The sequence below is a fragment of the Silurus aristotelis genome, assembly GCF_946808225.1.
Source record: "Silurus aristotelis genome assembly, chromosome: 19".
NCBI lineage: Eukaryota > Metazoa > Chordata > Actinopteri > Siluriformes > Siluridae > Silurus > Silurus aristotelis.
This window is the reverse complement of record NC_139592.1, coordinates 5469409-5490030: the sequence shown is the minus strand read 5'-3', so window position 1 is coordinate 5490030 and position 20622 is coordinate 5469409. Positions and strand designations below refer to the sequence as shown.

At 39.5% G+C, this 20622-nt stretch overlaps 2 protein-coding genes across 25 annotated transcripts in view; both read left to right on the top strand.

The window, feature by feature from the left end:
* The window catches only part of huwe1 (HECT, UBA and WWE domain containing E3 ubiquitin protein ligase 1), a 50345-nt gene extending 49327 nt beyond the window's left edge, over positions 1-1018 (top strand). For all 19 annotated transcript variants that reach the window (XM_083521076.1, XM_083521083.1, XM_083521079.1 and 16 more), the window contains one exon: positions 173-1018. In XM_083521076.1, coding sequence (XP_083377202.1) covers positions 173-275 — 103 coding nt within the window. In that variant the 3' untranslated portion in view covers positions 276-1018. The remainder of the gene's footprint in view (positions 1-172) is intronic.
* Positions 1019-8673: 7655 nt separating this feature from the next.
* Positions 8674-20622, top strand: part of l1cama (L1 cell adhesion molecule, paralog a) — a 62436-nt gene continuing 50487 nt past the window's right edge. For 4 of the 6 annotated variants that reach the window (XM_083521101.1, XM_083521100.1, XM_083521099.1 and 1 more), the window contains exon 1: positions 8946-9143. The gene's annotated coding sequence lies outside the window, so the exon portion shown is untranslated. Of the gene's footprint in view, positions 9144-18275; positions 18321-20622 lie in introns of all 6 variants that reach the window. The other 2 variants (XM_083521102.1, XM_083521098.1) reach the window with 1 other exon arrangement.

The window sequence follows — 20622 nt, the reverse complement described above, 5'->3', positions numbered from 1 at the left end:
AAAATAGAATTTTCAAAATGTCTCTTGCATTGTACAGAAGGTCGTTCCAAATGTTGGTTTGGGGACCCCTGTTCTAATGACATTATGCTGAACGTTTATTGTGACGAGTTTTGTGTTGAATCATTGAGATGAAGTTGGTAATGATTTTCTGGTCCGTCTCCTCTCTGTCCAGCTTTAACCAGCTGGATCTCCCAGCCTACGAGAGCTATGAGAAGTTGAGACACATGCTGCTGCTGGCCATTCAGGAATGCTCAGAGGGCTTCGGACTGGCCTAAGGAATGTCCCCAATCTACACCCACACACACATTTGCGCGTGCACACACACCGACACTGATTTAGGCTCACATAATGTTAACTTATGACACACACGAACATATTCACACTATTGTAGAGATGGCAAAGACCTTTCTAATCTATGTTAAAGGACGACTGAGTGAGTGTGAGCGACATTATTGACATTGCCTACTACACAAGAAAAGCCTCTCATTGACACACAGAACTGTATTTTTTGGTATATTTGTGTGTGTCCCATCCCTATTAAAACGCCGGCCTGAGAGAAGGTCTGGAGGATTTACCTGGACTAATACAAAGACATTTTCCCCATTTAGTTTTTCTCTGTATAAAAAAAAAAAGGTTTGGGAGTTTATGTTTAATCTTTTTGTTTCTCTCTGGCTGTTAAAATACGAAGGTTGCTTGCGTGTTTAAAAAGGATGGCTTTAAAAATTTGGTGTGGGATTGAGAAGATCAATAGTCCTAATGTATGACCTCACTAGCTTTGGAAATGGGGAGGGTGGGGGGGTTTGGTTCCTGGAAGTTTTGATCTTGCGAAAAATGCAGGGACTTTTCAAAAGGTGACATTTTTAGGCAACTTTTGTGGTATTTTTGGTAAGGATCACAGAGATTAGTGAAAGTGAAGGACTGGTAAGAACCACATGCCTTCTGACATGTGATTATGAGACTGCTGAAGCAGCAGCCGAACAGAGAATAAATTGCTACATAAATAAATGCATAAAACGGATCTTGTGTCTACTAAAAGTGATTTCTGCCATTTTGACTGCGCATCGCGTATCGTAAATTACAGGTTAAAACCATACTTGATTTTAAATTTCTTCCTGCAGCGCTTTTAACAACGGGCATGGCCACACAGCAGCTTGATGGTAAGTTCTGTATAGAAGAGCAAACCGGAGAAACCTGGAGCGGAACTAGACTTGATTACAGCGAGATCCCCTCAGGTGGGACAAAGCTGAGACGTCTCTGGGCAGACATTTTGCCTATAAAAGATAGGTCCTGATTTTAGGTGGACACCTGACTTTTTCTGCCATGTGGTTTTTCTCCACAAACTGTTATCACCAAGGCTGGACAATTGTACTGGACAATTGTCTTTAATTTAAACTTGGAAACCCAAAACTACTCTGGCACAAAGCAAAGTTTATATGGGTTGGAGATCTTGAGTAGCCTGCTATATAGAGCCTTCATCTCCACCATATTGAACACCTTTGGGATGAATGTGAACGCTGACTTGGACCCCAGGCCTCATCATCTCACCTACTTCAGTACGTGACTTTACTAACACGCTTGTGGCTGATGAACACACACGGCCACAAGCGCACTCCATTTATATTGGCAGATTGAGACTAAATGTGGACTGCAGCATTCAAAAAGCACATACCATACTCATGACCAGGTGTATGCAAACTCCTGCCAGTGTAGTGTAAATTATTCAGGGAAAATACTTAGAAATCAAGATGAGAAACTATAGTTTTTGAATTCACATTACCTGCTCTCTTTAGCATCACTGCTTTATTTTGGTCATGTGACTTGCCATGAATGGTGAAAAATGGTGTGATTCTTTAGTGTGGTCTCTCTGACTTCATACCTGCCCTGTGGGTTGCTGATGATTCACATGAAACAGCAGCAGAATGAAGTCACTTTGAACACTATCTTAATTTGTGTGTTCTCTCCTGTTTCCGTGTCTCACGTCATTCGGATGTGCCTCTTTATGGCATGTAGTAGATGAATGATTTTTCCTGGTCGTCTGGGCACCACACCAACGTTTAGCAGGCCACTGGTGCGGTCAGGACGGTTCATCAGCAAGCTTACCACAGCAGCTTTTTTACCCACCTCCTCATTTTTCTTTAATACACGCTCAAAGCAGACACCATGGCTCCACTAAGCCTGCTGCTGTCTCCTCATTAAAATGAAGGTGAAATCTTGAAGCTTGGTGTAAATATTTCCCAATGTAATATCATTAGGCATTTTAGATTTTCCGGAGTGCAAATGGTCTTATCCCCTTTGTGCCTGACCAGTGTGTTCACCTTCTCTCTGTAAACTAACCACCCTCCAAGTTTAATTCAAATCAGCAGCCTTGCTTTCTATGCAAGAAATAATTTTTCCACCATATTAAAGGTGCTGTTTCTGGTAAGTGGTTTTAAACATGGTCATTAAATGTAGTTCATGCATACATGAGTAAAAAAAAGTGTCCATGCTGTTGAATCTGTTTATGTAGGGTTTACAAGCTTTCAGACTTTCTGGCTTCTGTTTCCATTTTCTCTTGCATTTAAAATTGGCTCCTCCCCCATTAAAACAATCTCATCAGCCCCGCCTCCTTTCCCCCTAAAAGGCAATCTATAATGCATGCACACTTTTAACAGTGGCGTGCACGCTTCCCATTTTAAAGGAAAAATCCACGCTGAATGTATTCAATATCTATATTTATAATTTGTTTGAGTTCTGAGTTTCCGTTTTTCCTTCTTTTAGTTATATATATTATTAAAATCGAGATGCACTAAAATATTGCTTTGGTAAAAGTACAAATATTTGCCTTCAAATGTGCTTAAGTATCCAAAGTACTATGATTTATTATGGCTATAATGTTCCTATAAGTTTTGTCAAGACTTTTGCTTAAACAACTGTTTGTGTAATAAGTTACTATTACAGCACCGTTCAATATTAATTAAATATTAATGAGTCAAACACTGATCTATTAAAATGACAGAGACCAAATCATCATAAAAAATTAAGAGCTACAAATAGGACCACATGTGCTGTGGCAAGTTTAAGTCAGCAGTTTCCTCAATTGTTTCTCTCAAAATGTTCTGTTTGCTGTAGCATTGACGCTGAATTGTATGTTGGTGATGAATAGATGCCACCAAGCGCCAATCAAAACAAGGTTTTTTTTCGACCCTGATTGGTGACTTGCTGTGTGTTTGACAGGTTAAGTTTTTATCCTCATAAATAAAAAAAACCAACTGGTTTTGCAAAATGTCGTTGATGGAAAAAGATATTCGACTTTTACTTTAAATTCACTACATTTTAAAGTCTCCTGTCTGTACTTAAGTACAGTAAAAAAAAATATAATTTACTACGTTACTGTCCACCGCTTTGCTGTTTGAATGCTTGCTGATAGTAAAGCTCGTGTGATTGAGGCTTTACTTCACTTCTGCTTGGAAAGAATTGCAATTCTTTATTAATTTCCTTTGTCCAGCATGGTCACCTCCCTTTTCTGCTCAAAGATTAGCTTCCAAAGCTTCACCTTTCATACTAATACCATCGCCACCATCATGATAGCAACATTTATCTTGTAGAAGTCTGAGCCTGGCTTAAACTTCTGCATTAACACATCTTTGTGTTCCAGTACAGAGAGGGGGATCATAGGCCTCCATCGCCTCCATGGTCCTCTCACAAACTGCATTGTCTTCAATTTTTGCGGTTCTAAATGCTGTTTTTTTTAAAGCTGCATTGCATTTTGAGTCCAACATTCGCGTTCTCTGCTACTGTCTTTTTTTTATATTGAAATTCTCAAGTTTATTAAACGTCACTAGGAAATAGTGCGGGGAATAAAATCACAAAAATCTCTGCATTTTAGATGTCTCACGCATGCTGCACCCTCCCTGCAGGGGCTTGGTGAGGATTTTGCATTGCGTAGTTGCTTTTAATTTAACTTGTACGATTTAAAATCTATTTTGAGGCAGGAGAAATCATAAAAAAAAAGAAATCATGTATAAATCTCCAATCTGCAAATATTGACGCATCACAGACTGCACTGAACCCTTTTCACCAGCAGGGGTCCTGTTTTTTCACCTTACCGCTTTTTAGCTTCAAAAGATAACCAAGGATTTGCATTTCAAATATGTTCCAGTTTATTTGAAAACTGTTGCCTTTCCTTCCTCGCCTAGATAATGCAGATTTGTGTGATTTCTGCACGGCCTGCTCGATAATTATCGACTAGTTTATTATAAATAATGCAAAGATGGTGTGAAGTGGAGTTAAAGAGGGAGAGATGGTGCACAAAGTAAAGGCTTTTGCTCGTTAACGAAGGGAGACGTCTGAGATAAGGGGGCCATAAAGCTCGGTATAAAGCTCGGTGTGTTTATGCTGCACTGAGTATAAATCAGAAGCATTTTCCGGATGAGGGGAATTATGAGGCTTGTGCACCGTTACTGCGAAAGGAGCTCATTAGACTAATGGGCTTCATCGTTTTTAATTGCTTTCATCGAGATGTTTATATTGTGCTTTGACAGTTGACTCTTACATGGAGTTCTCTTTTTTTCCCGGGTGCTGTTTATACTGTGAGGACAGATTTTAATAAGTGGGTTTTTATACATTAGTTCAATTGGCTGACCACAAACTAAAAGCCAAACAGGCTTTTCCACACTATACACAAAACTATGTTGGAGAAGAGACTGCGATTGGAAGCAAACTTTTCTTAAACCACATCCTGTGCATCAATGAAGACTGCAGTTCAAAGTGAGCGAGTGCACACTTATTTTTTCCGAACGCTGTCTCTGGTTGCCCAAATGAATCCACCAACCAACAGCAGGTCCGAAGGGAAAGGTGGACGCAGCACTTAATTGATTATGCCGATGCATTTTCATTTATTTCGAAGAGACACATATTCACAAACACTGTTTCTGAGAAGGGCTTTTTTATTTTATTACTATAAACATCATTCGATTACTTCAGAGCAGATCTTTCAACTGTTCACGTTCATCACTGTGAGTACTAATGGAGTCAAAGTACGAGATAACACAATGCAGAGAAGTGCATCAGTTTTTCCTCAGTTGCTTTGGAGCATTTTTTCGAATCATCCTAAATTCCTGAATTCATCTCGAAAGTAAATATTTGCGTCAGTGAACGTGTCATTTGCTTCGGAAAGACGCGTTCTTCTGTTATTGTTTAAAAACAAGATCGTCGAAATGTTTGGTCATGCTGTCAGTGTGAGGGCGCACGGCCTCCTGATATAAACTACTGTTTGGATTACAGTGATTGGAAACGCACGCATCGGAATCAGTATAATACACTGATCCGGCATAACATTATTCCCACCTGACTAATATTGTGTTTGTTCCCCCTTTTACTGCCAAAACAGTCCTGACCTGTAGAGCAATAACAGCATTAACAACTTTAGCAATTTGAGCTACAGGAACTCGGAGCACTTTTGATAGATACTGACCACTGCAGACCAGGAACAGCACACAAGAGCTGCTCTGTTACGGAGACGCTCTGACCCAGACGTCTAGCTGCCACAATTGATCAAACTCGCTCAAATCCTTACGTTCGCCCTTTTTTCCTGCTTCTATCATCAACTTTTAGGATGAAATGTTCAATTGCTGCCTAATAAATCCCACCCACTAACAGGTGCCATGATGAGGAGATAATCAGTGTTATTCACTCACCGGTTATTTCGATTAACATGAGAACCAATGACGAGCGATTGATAATGTAGGAAACAGCAGACAATTGTACACAATCAATTAAATGAAGGTACCAAAACATTAGCAATTTGTTCAAAGCAAATGATGATGTGGAGGCTGAACAAGTAGTTTCCAGAATTTTACTGAGAAAAACTGTAAGACATAAATATCACAAGTGTCCTATGATACAGATGATTAGTATGAGTATGTGATCGAGCTGCATTGTGATGTTTTGTGGCACAGAATTACATTCAATCCAATTTCATTTTTTCATCTCCAAAATCTTTTTTAAGTCAATTATCCCACTGTAAACGACTGAGATCTCTGTCCGCTGTCTTCACTCAGCACACGGACGTCCATCAGCAGTTTTATGGCCTCCGAGATCATCTTTCACACACACACACACACACACACACACACACACACACACACACACACACACACACACACACACACACACACACACATCATCACTGAGAGTCTAATGACATCAAATATAATAAATTAGCTTGGCATGCCGATGGATTCGGAGTCTAGCAAGGGCACTATAAATCATTCCTGCTGTTCTTTTCTTTGTTCTTTGTTCGTTCTTCTGTCCCTCTTTCTTTATGTCTCTCCTGATTTTTCACTGCGCAGGGCTTGTTCCTGTGCTGGCGCGATAATGTGCGGCCTCATGAGACCCACGCTAACATCACACTCTGTCCTACTTTGGAGAGTGAAGACTCCGCTTGACTACAGACAAAACAAAATCGGATTGTTTTTTAGTTATTTGTGTGTGTGTGTGTGTGTGTGTGTGTGTGTGTGTGTGTGTGTGTGTGTGTGTGTGTGTGTGTGTGTGTTGTGTGTAAAACCCCAAATAAACCCAAATCCTGAGTTCAGTTACTGTCTTTATATTTCTGTGAGAATGTCTCAGAAGACAGGAAGTTGCTGGTGGGTCTGGTGCATGGTTAGCTTGTTTGTTGCCATTCTTAGCATGCTAATTGTTTGTAATGAAATTACTTGAAGTAGAAACAAGGTCATTTGGTCAGTGAGACAAAGTTATACTGTATGTGTAATTGATGGATAATGACAGCAAAGCCTCAGGCCTCATTCTATCACTGATCTTGATACTGGCTTCAGCGTATGTCCCTGATTTATGTAAAGCTCTGTAAAAGAGAGCAGACGTAGTCGTTCTGTAAAATGTGTATAAAGCCAAATGCAAGAGAAGAAGATTTGCAAACCAATTTTTTATTCACAGTAGAACATAGAAAACATCTTAAAGGTTTAAACTGGGTTACAAAATGAAGGTCATTTTGAAATTGATGGCAGCAACACAACTGACTGAAGAGCTGAAAGAACTCGATGCTTATCATGAAATTAGTACTGTGCTTTTTGAACTTTTGAAAATTTTTCCTGGAAAGACGTTCCACTAGATTTTGGAGTGTGGTTATGGAGATTTGTGCTCCTTCAGCCAGAAAAACGTTAATAAAGTCAGGTCACTGAAGTAGGTGAGATGAGGAGACCCGAGGTGCAGTCAGCGTTTCACCCAATGGTTTTCAGCAGGGTTGAGTTCAGAGCTCTATAGCAGGAGATCTTTAATTCCAAACCATGTGAACCATATCTTCATGGAGCTGGCACAGTGCACAGGGGCAGTGACATGCTGGAACAGGTTTGGGTCTCGTATTTCCTATCCAGGCAAAATGTAACTCTACTGCATCCAAAGACGTCATATACAATTGTATGCCTTCAACTTTATGGTAACAGTTTGCGATTATAGATTTCGTCAAAACCCCTCTGTAGTCTTATCCGATTCCGAATAAAGAAAAACACTTAATTTTTAGACAAACGATTGTTGTCTTGACAAATTTTAGATGGTTTTTTATGCTTCACGTAATATAAGTGCCGTTTTGTGATGAATAGCTTTCACTTTATTACGCAGCCTGTTGAATGTATTGTTTGATGCACAGAAATATCTAATGGAGAGTCACGTATTGAACTGTCTGATACGCTCCTGCTACTTTAGATCTGATTGCTCTTTCTGCCCAACAATGTGATCTATTGTGTTTCTCGTGAATAAATAAGTCAAAAACATGGCTACTTTGCTGAAAACAAAACAAATTCAATACAGCTGTTCTATTTGACTATAAATAGGACACGACTTGTTTTTTTCTGTTAGTTTTCTGTCCTGTTGATCTACTTCATCTGTTTGTCCCATTTCCAAAGCCAAAGTCATATAAAATAAAAGCTATTTTCTTTTTATCTTCACCATGGAATCATTTGGTTTTGATCATCTGGGGTTACCTATGGTTACCTTTGCAAATGGTTTATTCAAATCAGCGTCAATTTGCATTGGCTTTTTGTTGTTCCACCTCACTTCACAGGGCTCGAGGTGCAGCATGTGAATTGAGCAGCACAAACCCCTTACCTGAGCTGAAACCAGGCAAGCGGAACGCTGGGTATAGTCTGTGATTAGCTTGTGGGTCTGTTTGCGTTTGCAGCAGCAGCAGGTGGTCTGGTCTGACGCGACCCCCTAAGGTGGCCGTCCAGAGGTCGGACTTTGGGACTGAACAGAGCTCATGAGAGATAATCTTGAGATGACGCATCTCCATAGAGATCATCTCCATAAATGTCGAATAAGAGGCGTGTGGTGTGACCTTTATGGCAGACATGCACTGCAAGTGCTCTGTTGTCGCGAACGCTTGCATGCCTTGTCCAAAAGATGGTTTTATAGACCACCAAATGGGTTCTTCTTGCTTCGCTAGACTTCAGCTGACCAAAATGTTGTGGCATTTTGGGGGGTTCTTCCCAAATAACCTAGTTAATTCACCCCTCGTCTTCATCTCTTCCTTCTTTTTTTTCTTCCCCTCCCTCCACTTTATTCCACCAGGCCTAATTCATCATCCTCTCTTCCGGCCAATGAGAGCAAGTGATAAAAACATGAAACCTTCCCAGTGCAGCCCTGCAGATGCAGCATAATTATGCACTAATTAGCAAAGCCCATATCTCGTGTCTTTATGCCGAGACGACTGCTTGCTGCTGCAAAACCGTCTCTCCATCATCTCTCCGCTTGATTGGATTTCCCCCTTTTCCAACCTGATCAAGCCAGGATTGAGCAGGGCAATGAAGATAGAGTGGAGACAATAAAGGAATGGTCCAAAAGCAGAGGAGAGAAGAGAGGGAAGGAAGGGAAGAAGGAGGGAGGAGACGAGGGTGGTAGGGAGAGGCAGGGAACTGGAGAGAAAGGGTGATGTCACCTCCAGCCAGCAGCGAATCAGACGCAGGGAGGGAGAGAACGAGCGAGTCGGTGAGGGTGTGTGTGTGTGTGTGTATGTGAGGATTTTTTTCTAGCACTGCAGCATCAGCACACAGAGGCCACCATCAATTTGCTATAGAGGAAGAAGCACAAGACTTCACCTCGAGGAAGAGAGGGAAAATATCAAAAACAGAAAAGAGGAAAGAACCTGTGTCAAGGTAAGAGGAGTGTTTTTTTAGGGAGTGCTAGAATTTTTTTTAATATATATATATATATTTATATATTTATATAACAGCTGCACCAACTCTACTTGAAATAAAATTAGGTTGGGATTTTAGATTTCCAAGGCAAATGCCTAATGAAGAATTTGCATATGTAAATAATTAAGTCTTCTCATTGTATCAAAAGTAGCTGATCTGTTTTCACAGAAAGATCTGGGAACTTTGGAGATATATATGTATTTTTTTTCTGATTTGGATAATAACATGGTGTTGTTCATGAACATGGATCTCATGCAACAGGGTTCATCATTCTGTATATGCACAAAGCTACAACTCCAATACTTACACACTGGTAACACAAATTTAGGATTTTATTGATTAGAAACAACACTGACCATCAAGGCGATAGCAAAATCATTATCCAACAACTGAGCTTTCAACATTAATTTCATCTTCTCTCTCACTTATATTTTCAATTTCATATTTTCTTCCTTCTCATTCGAATTCATCCCATTTTTAGTTTTCTTTCGATTGAATATTATGGGCTACTTCTTTTTCAGTCTGTCTGTCTGTCCATTCACCAGCCCTCCTCCTTCTTTCCCACCCCCTTCTCTCTTGCTAATTGTCTTAACCATCGATAATGACTGCTCAGTGCTCTTGTGGCATCCTGGATGTTTAGTTCTAAGTCGCTGGAGCTCCGGTCTGCCGCAGCCACGGTGCAGGTCCAGGGTGTGTTGCACCTAAACCTAAATGCATTTTTTATATATATTTACAGTGTTTGCAAGAATATATTCAGATATAAATATAAATACTATATTAATAGATAGCTTATATTAATAAGCTATATAGTGTGCAAGAGATTAAGATGTACTATTGTGGGCCTGCATTTTATTTTGCACATTTCCAGCACTGCTCGAATGCATGTCACTCACCTGGCAGAGCTCCAGCGTGTGCGAGATCCAGGGTGGGTCTTATATCGAGTGCTCAGGTTGCTAATAATCTGGGAAAAAATGTGGGATATGGATTCAGCCTATTGTGACTTTATATGATACCCACAGCTTGTTAGATTTCGAATACATGAGCAAGGACATTCCTGTTGCTCCCTATAAAAGTGTGACATTGATACATGTACATCTTATAATCGATAAAGCTTATGGCTAAGGATATGTTCGGCTTTCTCAAGTCTGCTGCTTTTCGGTTTATTTTGAAAGGAATTTCCACCTGCAGGATGAAAGCGTTGTTATTTTCTGAGGCTAAATATGATCTCTCTTGTGCGCACTGGGCTTTAATTGAGCCGTGGGCCAAACCGACAGGGAACAAGGCAGGGTGGGGTCATGTTTGACAAGCAAGGCCGCTCTTCAGACTGCTAATATATGCGCACTTAGATCTATCATCTGACGTGTAGACGGGGTGAACGGTTTCAACGGATAGCAGCCGTGCAGTGGGGGTAGAAAAAGAAAGCTGACCAGATTTAGTGTCGCCCTTCCAGAACAAGTGTAACAATCCCGTGCTAAATCACGATCGCGTGCAAAACGGCATCAGAGCGTCTTGCTCTCGATCTGTCCGTTCCAGAGGAACTCGGGCGAGACATGGCGTGGCAAGAAAGCCTCCAGAGCAGCCACCTGTTATTGCCAGAGGGCCAGCATTACCATGCACGAATGAGTACACGCATCTCTTTCCCAGCGAGAAAAATCCCATCCTGCGTCCTGCTTCAATGATGCATGTACAGTGAGAAGGCCTTGCTGCTGCTGCAGCTCGGATTGAGACGTGTTAGCCTAAGACATTTCTAAAACACTGGTGTGAATTGCACTGTGAAGACGTGAGGAAGGTGACAGTGGTGGGACAGATGGACCTGCGGGGATTGAGGACGAGGAGAAGGGATTGTGCTGGAGAAAAATTCCAGGATGTCCGAGACAAATCGCAGTGACGGCTGAAAGTTGTAAACCGCATGTTCGACCGGTGCAGCCGAGAATCCTGGAAGCGAATGCGGGCTTAAAAACCTTTACCGAAGAGGAAAAAGTTCAAAACAAGGAAAAGAGAACGTGTAACCATGTCCTAAATGTCAGTGTTAATACACATGCATTAGTATAAATAGTGAGCATCAGCATCAGTGAAGCTTTCAGCGCTTTTTTCTTCTTCTTAATGCCTTTTTTCCCCCAGATTTGTTTACTTAGTCATCTGGCATTGGATCCTAATCAAACTAATGGCTTATTTGAGAATGAACTGCACCGACAAAGGTCATGGAAATGAAACCAATCCATCACAGAATAGCCATAATGCTAAAAGTTTTAAACGCCCCGGCCAAATATGCTAATGTTATTAATTAAATTCATGCTCAGTTTGGAATCTGTCACAACCTCCAAATTTACTGAGAGCAAAAATAAGGGCAATTTGGCTACGAATCAAAATGAGTCAGTTTTTGTTTTCCAAACCTTGTAATAACTCAGGTCTAAGACCCTTTTCTGGCAGCCTGATCAACACATTTCTTCGCTGAGTTCTCGCTTTTTTTTTTTTTTCTTTTTTTTTGTCTCATTTTTATTTCTGTGATCTAGAAACTGCTGAGTTTTCAGAACGCTGACAAAAGTACAAAACAAAAATAAATATCTGAATGAAGGAAACGTGCGGCCAACCAGCTGCCAGAAACAACAAATGAAAGATACTGCAAGGTTTAAAGATCAACAGCGAAGTCGAGCCAATCGCCGTCTCTTATCTTATTTCTATCGGTGCCATTTTATTTCCATGAACCCAATTTCCTTTCTCCACTGACTCAAATGAAATGATCTCTTTGTGCATTGAGGGTGCAGTGAGTCATCCTTGTCATCTGCATCTCTCTATTTCTCTCTCTCTCTATCGCTCCTGTCTTCTGAATGGAACATCATTGACTGAAGGCTGAAATCAACTGTGTCTAAATCCCTGTGTCCTCACTAATAAACTGGAGTATTGTTGTGTAATGACTGGTCTTTTGAGAAGCAGTGTGTCGTTATTATTTTCGGAAATAGATCAAAATTTCCCCGGCTATAAACAGAACAGTTCATGTCAAGTAGGGAGGGACTATGGGTTTTGATATGATGCAAACATATGAAATGGGATTTTTACCACAGCGCTATTAGATTTTCTAATCTCCTCAGGAAGAGGTGTTGATTTACCTTCACTGAAAGCATTATGCTACGCTAATAGCATTTTGTTTACCCGTTTTGTTTTTAACCGAGCTAGTTAAGTTATCTGTAAGGAAACGGTTTTTTAGCATTAATGAAAGAAGTCTCTAGTGTTTGTTTTTTATAACAGGAACAGTTTTTCTACATGTTAAAGTCTGCATAACGCATAGCAAAGTTTTATGGTTTCTCTGTGAGAGAAAAAGTGAAAAGAGAAACTGTTGTTAAATTCAAGAAAAAGCGAGGGAACGACTTTCTGGTTTTATAGCTGTTAAAATTTGAATGAAAACTAACCTGAACTAAATATAGTATTGGGGAAGTGGTTAAAATGTTGGGCTTTTAAACGGAAGGTCGTAAGTTCAAAGCACAGCTGCTTTTCTGCCAAGCGGTCACTGTTGGGCCCCTGAGCAAGGCCCTTAGCCCTCAGCTGCTTAGCTGTATAAATGAGATGAATGTAAGTCGCTCTGGAAAAGGGCGTCTAATAAATGTCATAAATGTATTTCCTGTATAATATGCATATATTCAGTATAAAATGCATCAGGTTGCATCCCACCATCTCAGAAATAATTATCTTCCTGTAACTGCACACTTTTCCCTGTTATGTTTGTTCGGTGTGATTTGTATTCAAGCTGTAAGCAAAACGCTGCTATAGACCGTAGAGAAAATGTTTAACAAAGGTATCTGTTTGTAAACAGTTCCTAACGCTTGGCCGACTCATCAGTGAATGGAGAAATATAGAAAATCAATATGTTGACTCATTAATATAGTCTGTTGTAAAAATCAAGAATGGTATCGTTTTTTTTTTTTTGTGCTAGAGGCTGTTTGTTTTAAAAAGTTGCTCTATTTTAGTATTGCTTATGGTTTTGGAACAATGATTCAATGATTTTTTTTGTGTGCATAAAAAATTGATTTAAACTCTGTAACAAGAAGGGCCCACATATAAACCGTTAGTGGCTTTGTTTGTAATTCATATGCACTTGTGGTGTATTTGATTTGTGTTTTCTGAAAACAAAATGGTTCTAGTCTGCTTCATGTTTTCACAAGTCACCAGTGGCCAGACTTGTAACGAGTACCTGAATAATATAGATACCTTACTGCAAAACTTACTCCATTACAAGTCACCGATTCCAATATGACTTGAGTAAAAGTGTTGGAGTATCTGCTTTGAACAGTACTTGACTATTTAACTATTAAAAAGTCCTCAACACCGACACATATAAGTGAAAAGCCAATAATAGTTGATTTGTGTGGTTTTATTAGCGAAAATACAACTCATGCTGAATGAAACATGTCAGAAAGAAACAAAGACCAAACAAGTCGGACAAAAGAAAGTGTAGTAAAGGAATCTCTCAAAAAACCTTCAATTAGCAAACAAAATGACAGTCTCGTGTCATGAAGTAGAAGAACTATAAGTATTTCATGGACAAATAAAATGAAAGCAAATATATAGATGAAGTAAAACCAAAGATTTAAGAGCTGACTGTGATTTGATGCAACTTTGAGCAATATTTTTTATTTAACTTCAACAAAAGCTGAAATAAATTCTCAAAGCTTTTGGAATTCTTTTGAGCTCTTTATTGGAGTGAAAATGAGGCCAGCAGAACTAAAAAGTTGCTCCTATTCAGCAGATGCGAGTCGAGGAGTGACATCTTCAACAGAGAGCAACTGAATCATGAACGTCGTCGAGAAGAGAGTAAAATGTGCTTGTATTTTTGATACTGTAACAGTTACAGTAACGAAATACATTCACTCAAATACTTCTCACCACTGAAAGTGGCAGGATGAATGAGTTCAATGAAATGCTTTTTTTTTTTTTTTTTTTTTTAGCAAATTAATAAGTGATCCTTAATGAAGAACCAAAATCCAGCTATACATTAATCTTCCCTTTGCTTCAATTTTTGCATTTCACTTGAACTTGTTTTTGAGCCATTTTTTTAACGATAGACAAACCATCACATCATGCAGAGTAACCGGACTGAATAACATTATCAATAATTCATTAAAAAGTGTATTAGTGATGTAGTCATTGTAGTATGAACAATAACTGGTTTCAGAGCTCATCAATGGAAAACTGTTCTAAAGAGTGCTTTTTTTTTTTTTTTTACTTGTCACAGTGAAATTTTTACTTTGCATATCCAAGAGATGTTAGGAAACTGGGGTCAGAGCGCAGGATCAGCCATGATGCAGCATCACAGAGGGTTAAGGGCCTTGTTTAAGGGACCCAAGATTGGCAGCTTGGCAATACCTGTGCTTTAACCCTCAACCTTTTAAACAAAGAACCCAGAGCCTTAACCACTAAGCTAACACTTTAAACAAGTAGCTCACATTAGATTCCTATTATTTTGGGGGTTTTTTTTGGAATTATGGCCATTTGCAGCCGGTTCTCTTGAGTGTATGGTTTATTTATAAAAATGACACTTTCTTGCACCAGTAGAAAACTTTTTAGGTTAACAGAACCCACAAAAGTGTGGTTCATGAAGGATACCTAGCATTAATGGTAGCTATCTCACATTAGAATACAACATTTTCAGAAAAAATGTGATTCAATATAAATACTGTAAATACTTCTATATTGTATAGAATTACAAATACTGATATATCTACATTAAAAAAAAATTTCTTTTGTATTATAACTATAACCTTTTTTGTTTATGCATAGGAGCTAGTACAATGCCCACTGACAAACTGGAATAGTGAATCATGTGTGTGTAATACTTTCTTGTGCTGGAGGAATATCTTGGCTTGGGATAAAAATGTGTACAAGTGGGTGGATGAGTGGAAGTGTAGGAGTGAAGTTAGACAGAATCTGTCAACAATAAGAAAATAGATAGACGTAAACGTAGCGTAACTGTACATGACACTTTAGATTTTGCCATATTTCAGCGTAAGAATGGATCGATTAATTAATTAATTGATTGGCTAGAAGGGTATTCAAGACTGAAAGGGAAAGTTTATATAGGACTGGGGTGAGACCTGCAATGTTGTATGGTTTAGAGAATGTATCGTTGACAAAAAGACAGAAGGCGGAGCTGGAGGCAGCAGAGTGGAAGATGCTGAGATTTTCATCAGGAATTATAAAAATGGACAAAAGTTTATTAGAGGGATTAGGACGTTTTTAAGACAAGGTGAGATGGGTGCAATTGAGATGGTTTGGTCGAGTGCAGAAGAGGGACATGGAATATATATGGGTAGGAGAATGCTGAGGATGGAGCCGCCAGGCAGGAGGAAAAAAGGAAAGCCAAGGAGGAGGTTTATGGATGTGGTGAGGGAAGACATTAATTTAATATATCCGTTGTGGTGACCCCTAACGGGAGCAGCCGAAAGAAGAAGGAAAATTGATTGATTGATTGATTGATTGATTGTAATTCAATCTAGTGTGTGAAAGATGTTTCTGTGGTTTCTATATATGAGATTTGGATATGCTCGCTGAAATATGATTACAACAGCTGTACAAATGGCAAGAAGGTGTGAGTGTGTGGTTTGTTACAGGACTAGCAGGTGACTTACACACATTTTAAAAGATGTGAGTGTGTTTGTGTGTATATACGTGTGCATTGCCCTGAGCGATATATTCATTATGGCTGGATTAGGGGAGCGTGGGAGGAGATCAGTGTGCTAGCTGGCTGTAATCCCTATACACACAGCTAATTTAATCTCACCTACTGCGCTTTTCCAATTTTTCCACTGCGACCCACCAGCCGGAGCTGCTGAGGATCTCTCTGCAGGGCCCGGGGATGTACGGGCGTGCCAGGATGGAGAAAGGAGAAGAGTTTCAGTGGGACTTTCTCATTCCTGAACATCGCAGCACGGGGTCTTGGGAAATCAGGACGCTCCTGATGGTGTGTGAGAGAACAATTTACACACTCCAATCATTTCTGAATCTATTGGGCATTCATTCAAATGTCGGCTCATGAGTCATGAAAAACAAAAAAATTATAATAATAACAATAATAATACAAATTACCCTTATATACCCAAAACCTTCTTATTTTGTGCATTGGTTATTTGCATAACAGTTGTGCACTGATACAAAACAAGGTTATGTAATGCTGAAATATTCCCGAACTCCTGCAGATTTCTTAAAGCAGCCGTGTCACGATTCAGGACAACTTGCAGAACGATTTCCGCAGAGGTGTTATGTCTTTCTGTGTGTTCGTGCATGTGCTTCATTACCACACTTATTTGAGCTTGTACTTGTCATGCACAGCATTTCCAAGTGTGCAAAGTAAACCAGGCTGAACCGAGTCAGTTCTGGTTTACGGCAAAAATAATACCTGTTTTTCTGCAGTGCTGCCAGCCATGGGGAGAAAAGAAATCAGTTTTACTTCAACACATGTCAGAGAAACCACAAGAGATAAACCATGAGAGACAGACTCTCTCTTACTGTATGTAGTAGCAGCAGAAGATGAAAGAGCTTTGACGAATAGATGGAGAAGAGGGATATATATGTGTATATATATATATATATATATATATATATATATATAAAGTGTTAGCAACATAAGTGTGCTGAAAGATGAGCGAGCCAGCTGGAGTGAAAGCGGAAAAAAGAGGACAAGCGAAACATAGATGAGAGAGACAACACTAATATGTATAACGAGGTGACAGTGCAGTTAAGCAAGCGAACGACTCGAGGCAAAAGAGGCTGGCGGCGTTTCAAAAAGGAAAGCTGGGAACGAGGGTGTGCATTAAGTAAAGAATGAAAGCTCATCAGGGGGGCTGGAGAAATGATCTGAGAGAAAATAATCCGAGGAAGGACGAAAGGCCGTAGAAAAAGGAGATGTTCGAGAGTCGGGTTTTTGTGGCAAAGAAAGACAAAAGTTCAAAGCTCGAAATGGAGAGAAATGGACAATGTGGGCCTGATGGAGCCCATTTGGATAGATTTTTCTGGTTGTAAATTACATTACGAAACACTTTTCAGAGAGTTTCTGGAACTGACTTCACTGCTCCTCACAGGAATATCATATCAGATACATTGATGCCAATTATTTCTTTTCTTCTCCTTGTTTTTGTTGAATATTTTATCAGTTTTATTCTCTAGTCACCAATTTCACCATTTTTTTTACCTCTATTGAGCTAAAAAAAAAAAACTGAAATGTGTTGAGGGCAGAGGTTGGTGAAGGTTTTGCACTGAATTATAAAACAGTTTCTGTACAAACAGTTTTATCTTTTTTTTGTTCTCTCAGTATTAGTCGGGAAATGTGTTCAAATCGTGCTTTTGTTCATCTAAATAACATACAGTAAACAGAGGTAGGCCAAAAAACAAAGGTTCCTTTGAACAACTGATTTTTGTAGTTACCAAATGATAAATAATTTAGGATGTTACTTAGTATAAATAAATTATTTATATTGAACAGATAATATGTTCAAAACTGACACAAATTTATATAAAAATATGAGGTACATTATTCATTAATGTGTTCACTTTTACTTTTTTTTAATGCTTGATAAAGTGCTCAAATTGCTGATCTTTGAGACAGACATACACATTGGTTAGACCCAATCCTATGGACCACTGAAGACGGAATTCGTGCAGGCAGGGGGTTTCAACTTTCATGTAAGCGAGAGTGAGTGTTTTGAAACACTCACTCTCTGAAATAAACATCACATTTATTTACATAAAAGATCTGAGATTCTATGGTTTAATTCAGACTAGTAGTTTCAAGTAACTTTGTTATCTGAAACAAGAACTGGGTTATTAAAAACAGATTAATTCTAATTCATCTATTTGTTTCTGTTTTTGTTTCTCATTTACATTTACATTTGCATTAGCGTTTGGCAGATACCTTTATCCAGTGCGACTTTTCTTTCATACAATAGTAGCTATGGGTTTAGGCTTTGCTCAGGTGTCCAGGAGCTGCAGATGGTGGGATTTAAACTCACAACTTTATGACTTCAGAGCCAAAGTCCAATGCCTTACGTAGTAGAAAGACCAAATGTTGTAAGCATTTTTAAACCCTAATCTGTTCATTTTTAGGTTCATGGTGTACCCTGAGGAGATCCCAGAAACACTGTAGAGAAGGTAGGTGCACCCTGGGTGGTATTTTGGTCAACTGCAAGATATCTCACACACTCGATCATCTAGGACTGATTTAGAGTCTCTAAGTTGTTGAGAGGTTGAAGGAAACCAGAAAACCAGAAGAAAAACTCACTTGGACAAGTGAAAAACATGGAACATTTGACACACTTAATACCCAGAGCTCAGTGATGAACCCCATGGAAAGCTGCAGCGTTCCATAAATGATGCATATTATGTATTATGAAGTTGAACACCAAAGAAAACACGAGTGTTGATGCCACCTGCTATTTAAATGTCAAGAATGAAGATGGCAAGCGATGACTGGCTGTGCTTAGTCACACACACTCATCATGAGAGCCTCCTGCTGCTTCTAGAACAATCCTCATCCTCAACAGCCACTGACTAATTAGAGCGTGCATCGTTTCAGCATGAAAACAGCGTTGTACAGGACACTCACAATATTTACACTGGGGAAAGAAAGCGTGCTTCCTTCCAGGCTAACTTGACATACATGGGGCTTGCGCTTGTTCTAGTAAACTCTTCTTTTCTTTTCTGATTTCTGCTGGCTGCGATCGTTTATTTTGCCTCACACCCAGTTGGTGGGTTTCCTCCCGCAGGGAAGTCGCAGTGGAGGCACCTGTCGGCTTTATTTACAGGGATTATGCATGCTTTGCTTCGCTTTCTCTCGTGTGGAAGGAACTACAATGAAGTGTAAATTCCTATAACAATAGAGCGATTATTACTGTATCGAATGCCCTCGTAGACTGTGGAAAGCTACTTCTGCTGCAGTTCCCCTCAAGCGCTTCACGGTGCACTAATAAACATGTAATCGTAAAGCCATTACCATGTAACATAATCGCCGTGTTAGCAATCTGATCTGCGGCCATTTTGGTGTGGAGAAGCTCTTGGAAGGTTTTCCAGGCTCATTTAGTCTCGAGCAGCTTGGCTGTGTGTCGAACACGCTGACCTGTCATGTCTGACCCGGAATGAATCACTGACGCTATCTCAATGTTATAATTGAATTTGGGAGTGGTCACTGCTGCTTTCAGTCGATCCCACCCATCTGCTTGTGTGTTACGTTTGATCGTCCATGTGCAATAGGACCCGAATACTGACTTCTGTGTCCATAGCATTTCAACTCCCTGTATGTGCAGTAGAAGGTCAGTAGAAGGTTTTCTTTCTCTTCGTTTTATTGTCTTCTCTCCATTTCCTGCTTTGCCCCAGCACAGCCATGAGTCAGGGCCAATTACTGCTGTCCACTCTCATTAGTGTGGAAAGCGAGACAGAAAGGAGTTGATGAGTGTTGACCCTGGCTGGTTTTGGCTTCCGGAGATCATACACAGAAAGAGCATACGTAAAGGAGGACAGAGACAGTTAGAGACAGATAGAGACAGATAGGACAGACTGTCCTCATATTAACATTGTAAAGGAATAAAGGAGGAAAGTCTTTTGAAGAGCTTCTTTGGTGGAGTGTTGTCCTCGAGGTATATGTAGGACAAGGACAAAAATTGCATCACAGTTAGTCGTGTTGCTCCCCATGAGTTGATTTTTCACTGCACTGCTTTCATTTTTTTTTGTTGTTACTGCTTGGGCTTTATGGTCCATATAGAAGTGTGTGATTTGTTATTAATGGAAAGATCTAAGATCTAAGACTAAACTGGATTCTATAGCTTATATTCTTATGTTGCCATAAATTATGTGTTTGATTTTTGAAGTCTGGAACATGTTTTTTCAAAGAAGTAGGTTCTTGCTTTTCAGGCATCAAACATGAGTGGTGGCATAGGACAATAAACAGATGCAAAGTGTTTGCTGTGGTGGTGGGATTTTTTTTTTTTATGAGGCCACATGATTACAGAGACAGGAGATTTATACCAGTTTTTGTTCGCCTCATTTAAAGAATGATTACAAGAGTCCATGCAATTATCATATATTTTTCGTTCTTTTTTTCTCGTGATCACGACTTAATTTTCTCGACATAACAAAGCTTGTTTTCTCGTTTTTACGATTGAATTGTATCGCAAGGAAATCGCATGCCTCGTGAACGTTTCTGGTGTGTATCGTCGTGTACGCATTGGCGTCTGAAGTTTCGATCAAAGTAAAAGCAATAGCGACAGTTCATGATGCTGAAATGGTGATGCCCTTTTGACATTTTATGACATTTTTTGACATTTTATGTTAAATAGACGGAAAAATTAGGTACTGATCACGAAGAAACAACATTTATGTCAAGATCTCGAGAAATTAAGAGAAATCCATTAACTATTGATGAGAAAATTGTCATCATCCCGAGAAAATTTCTTGCTAT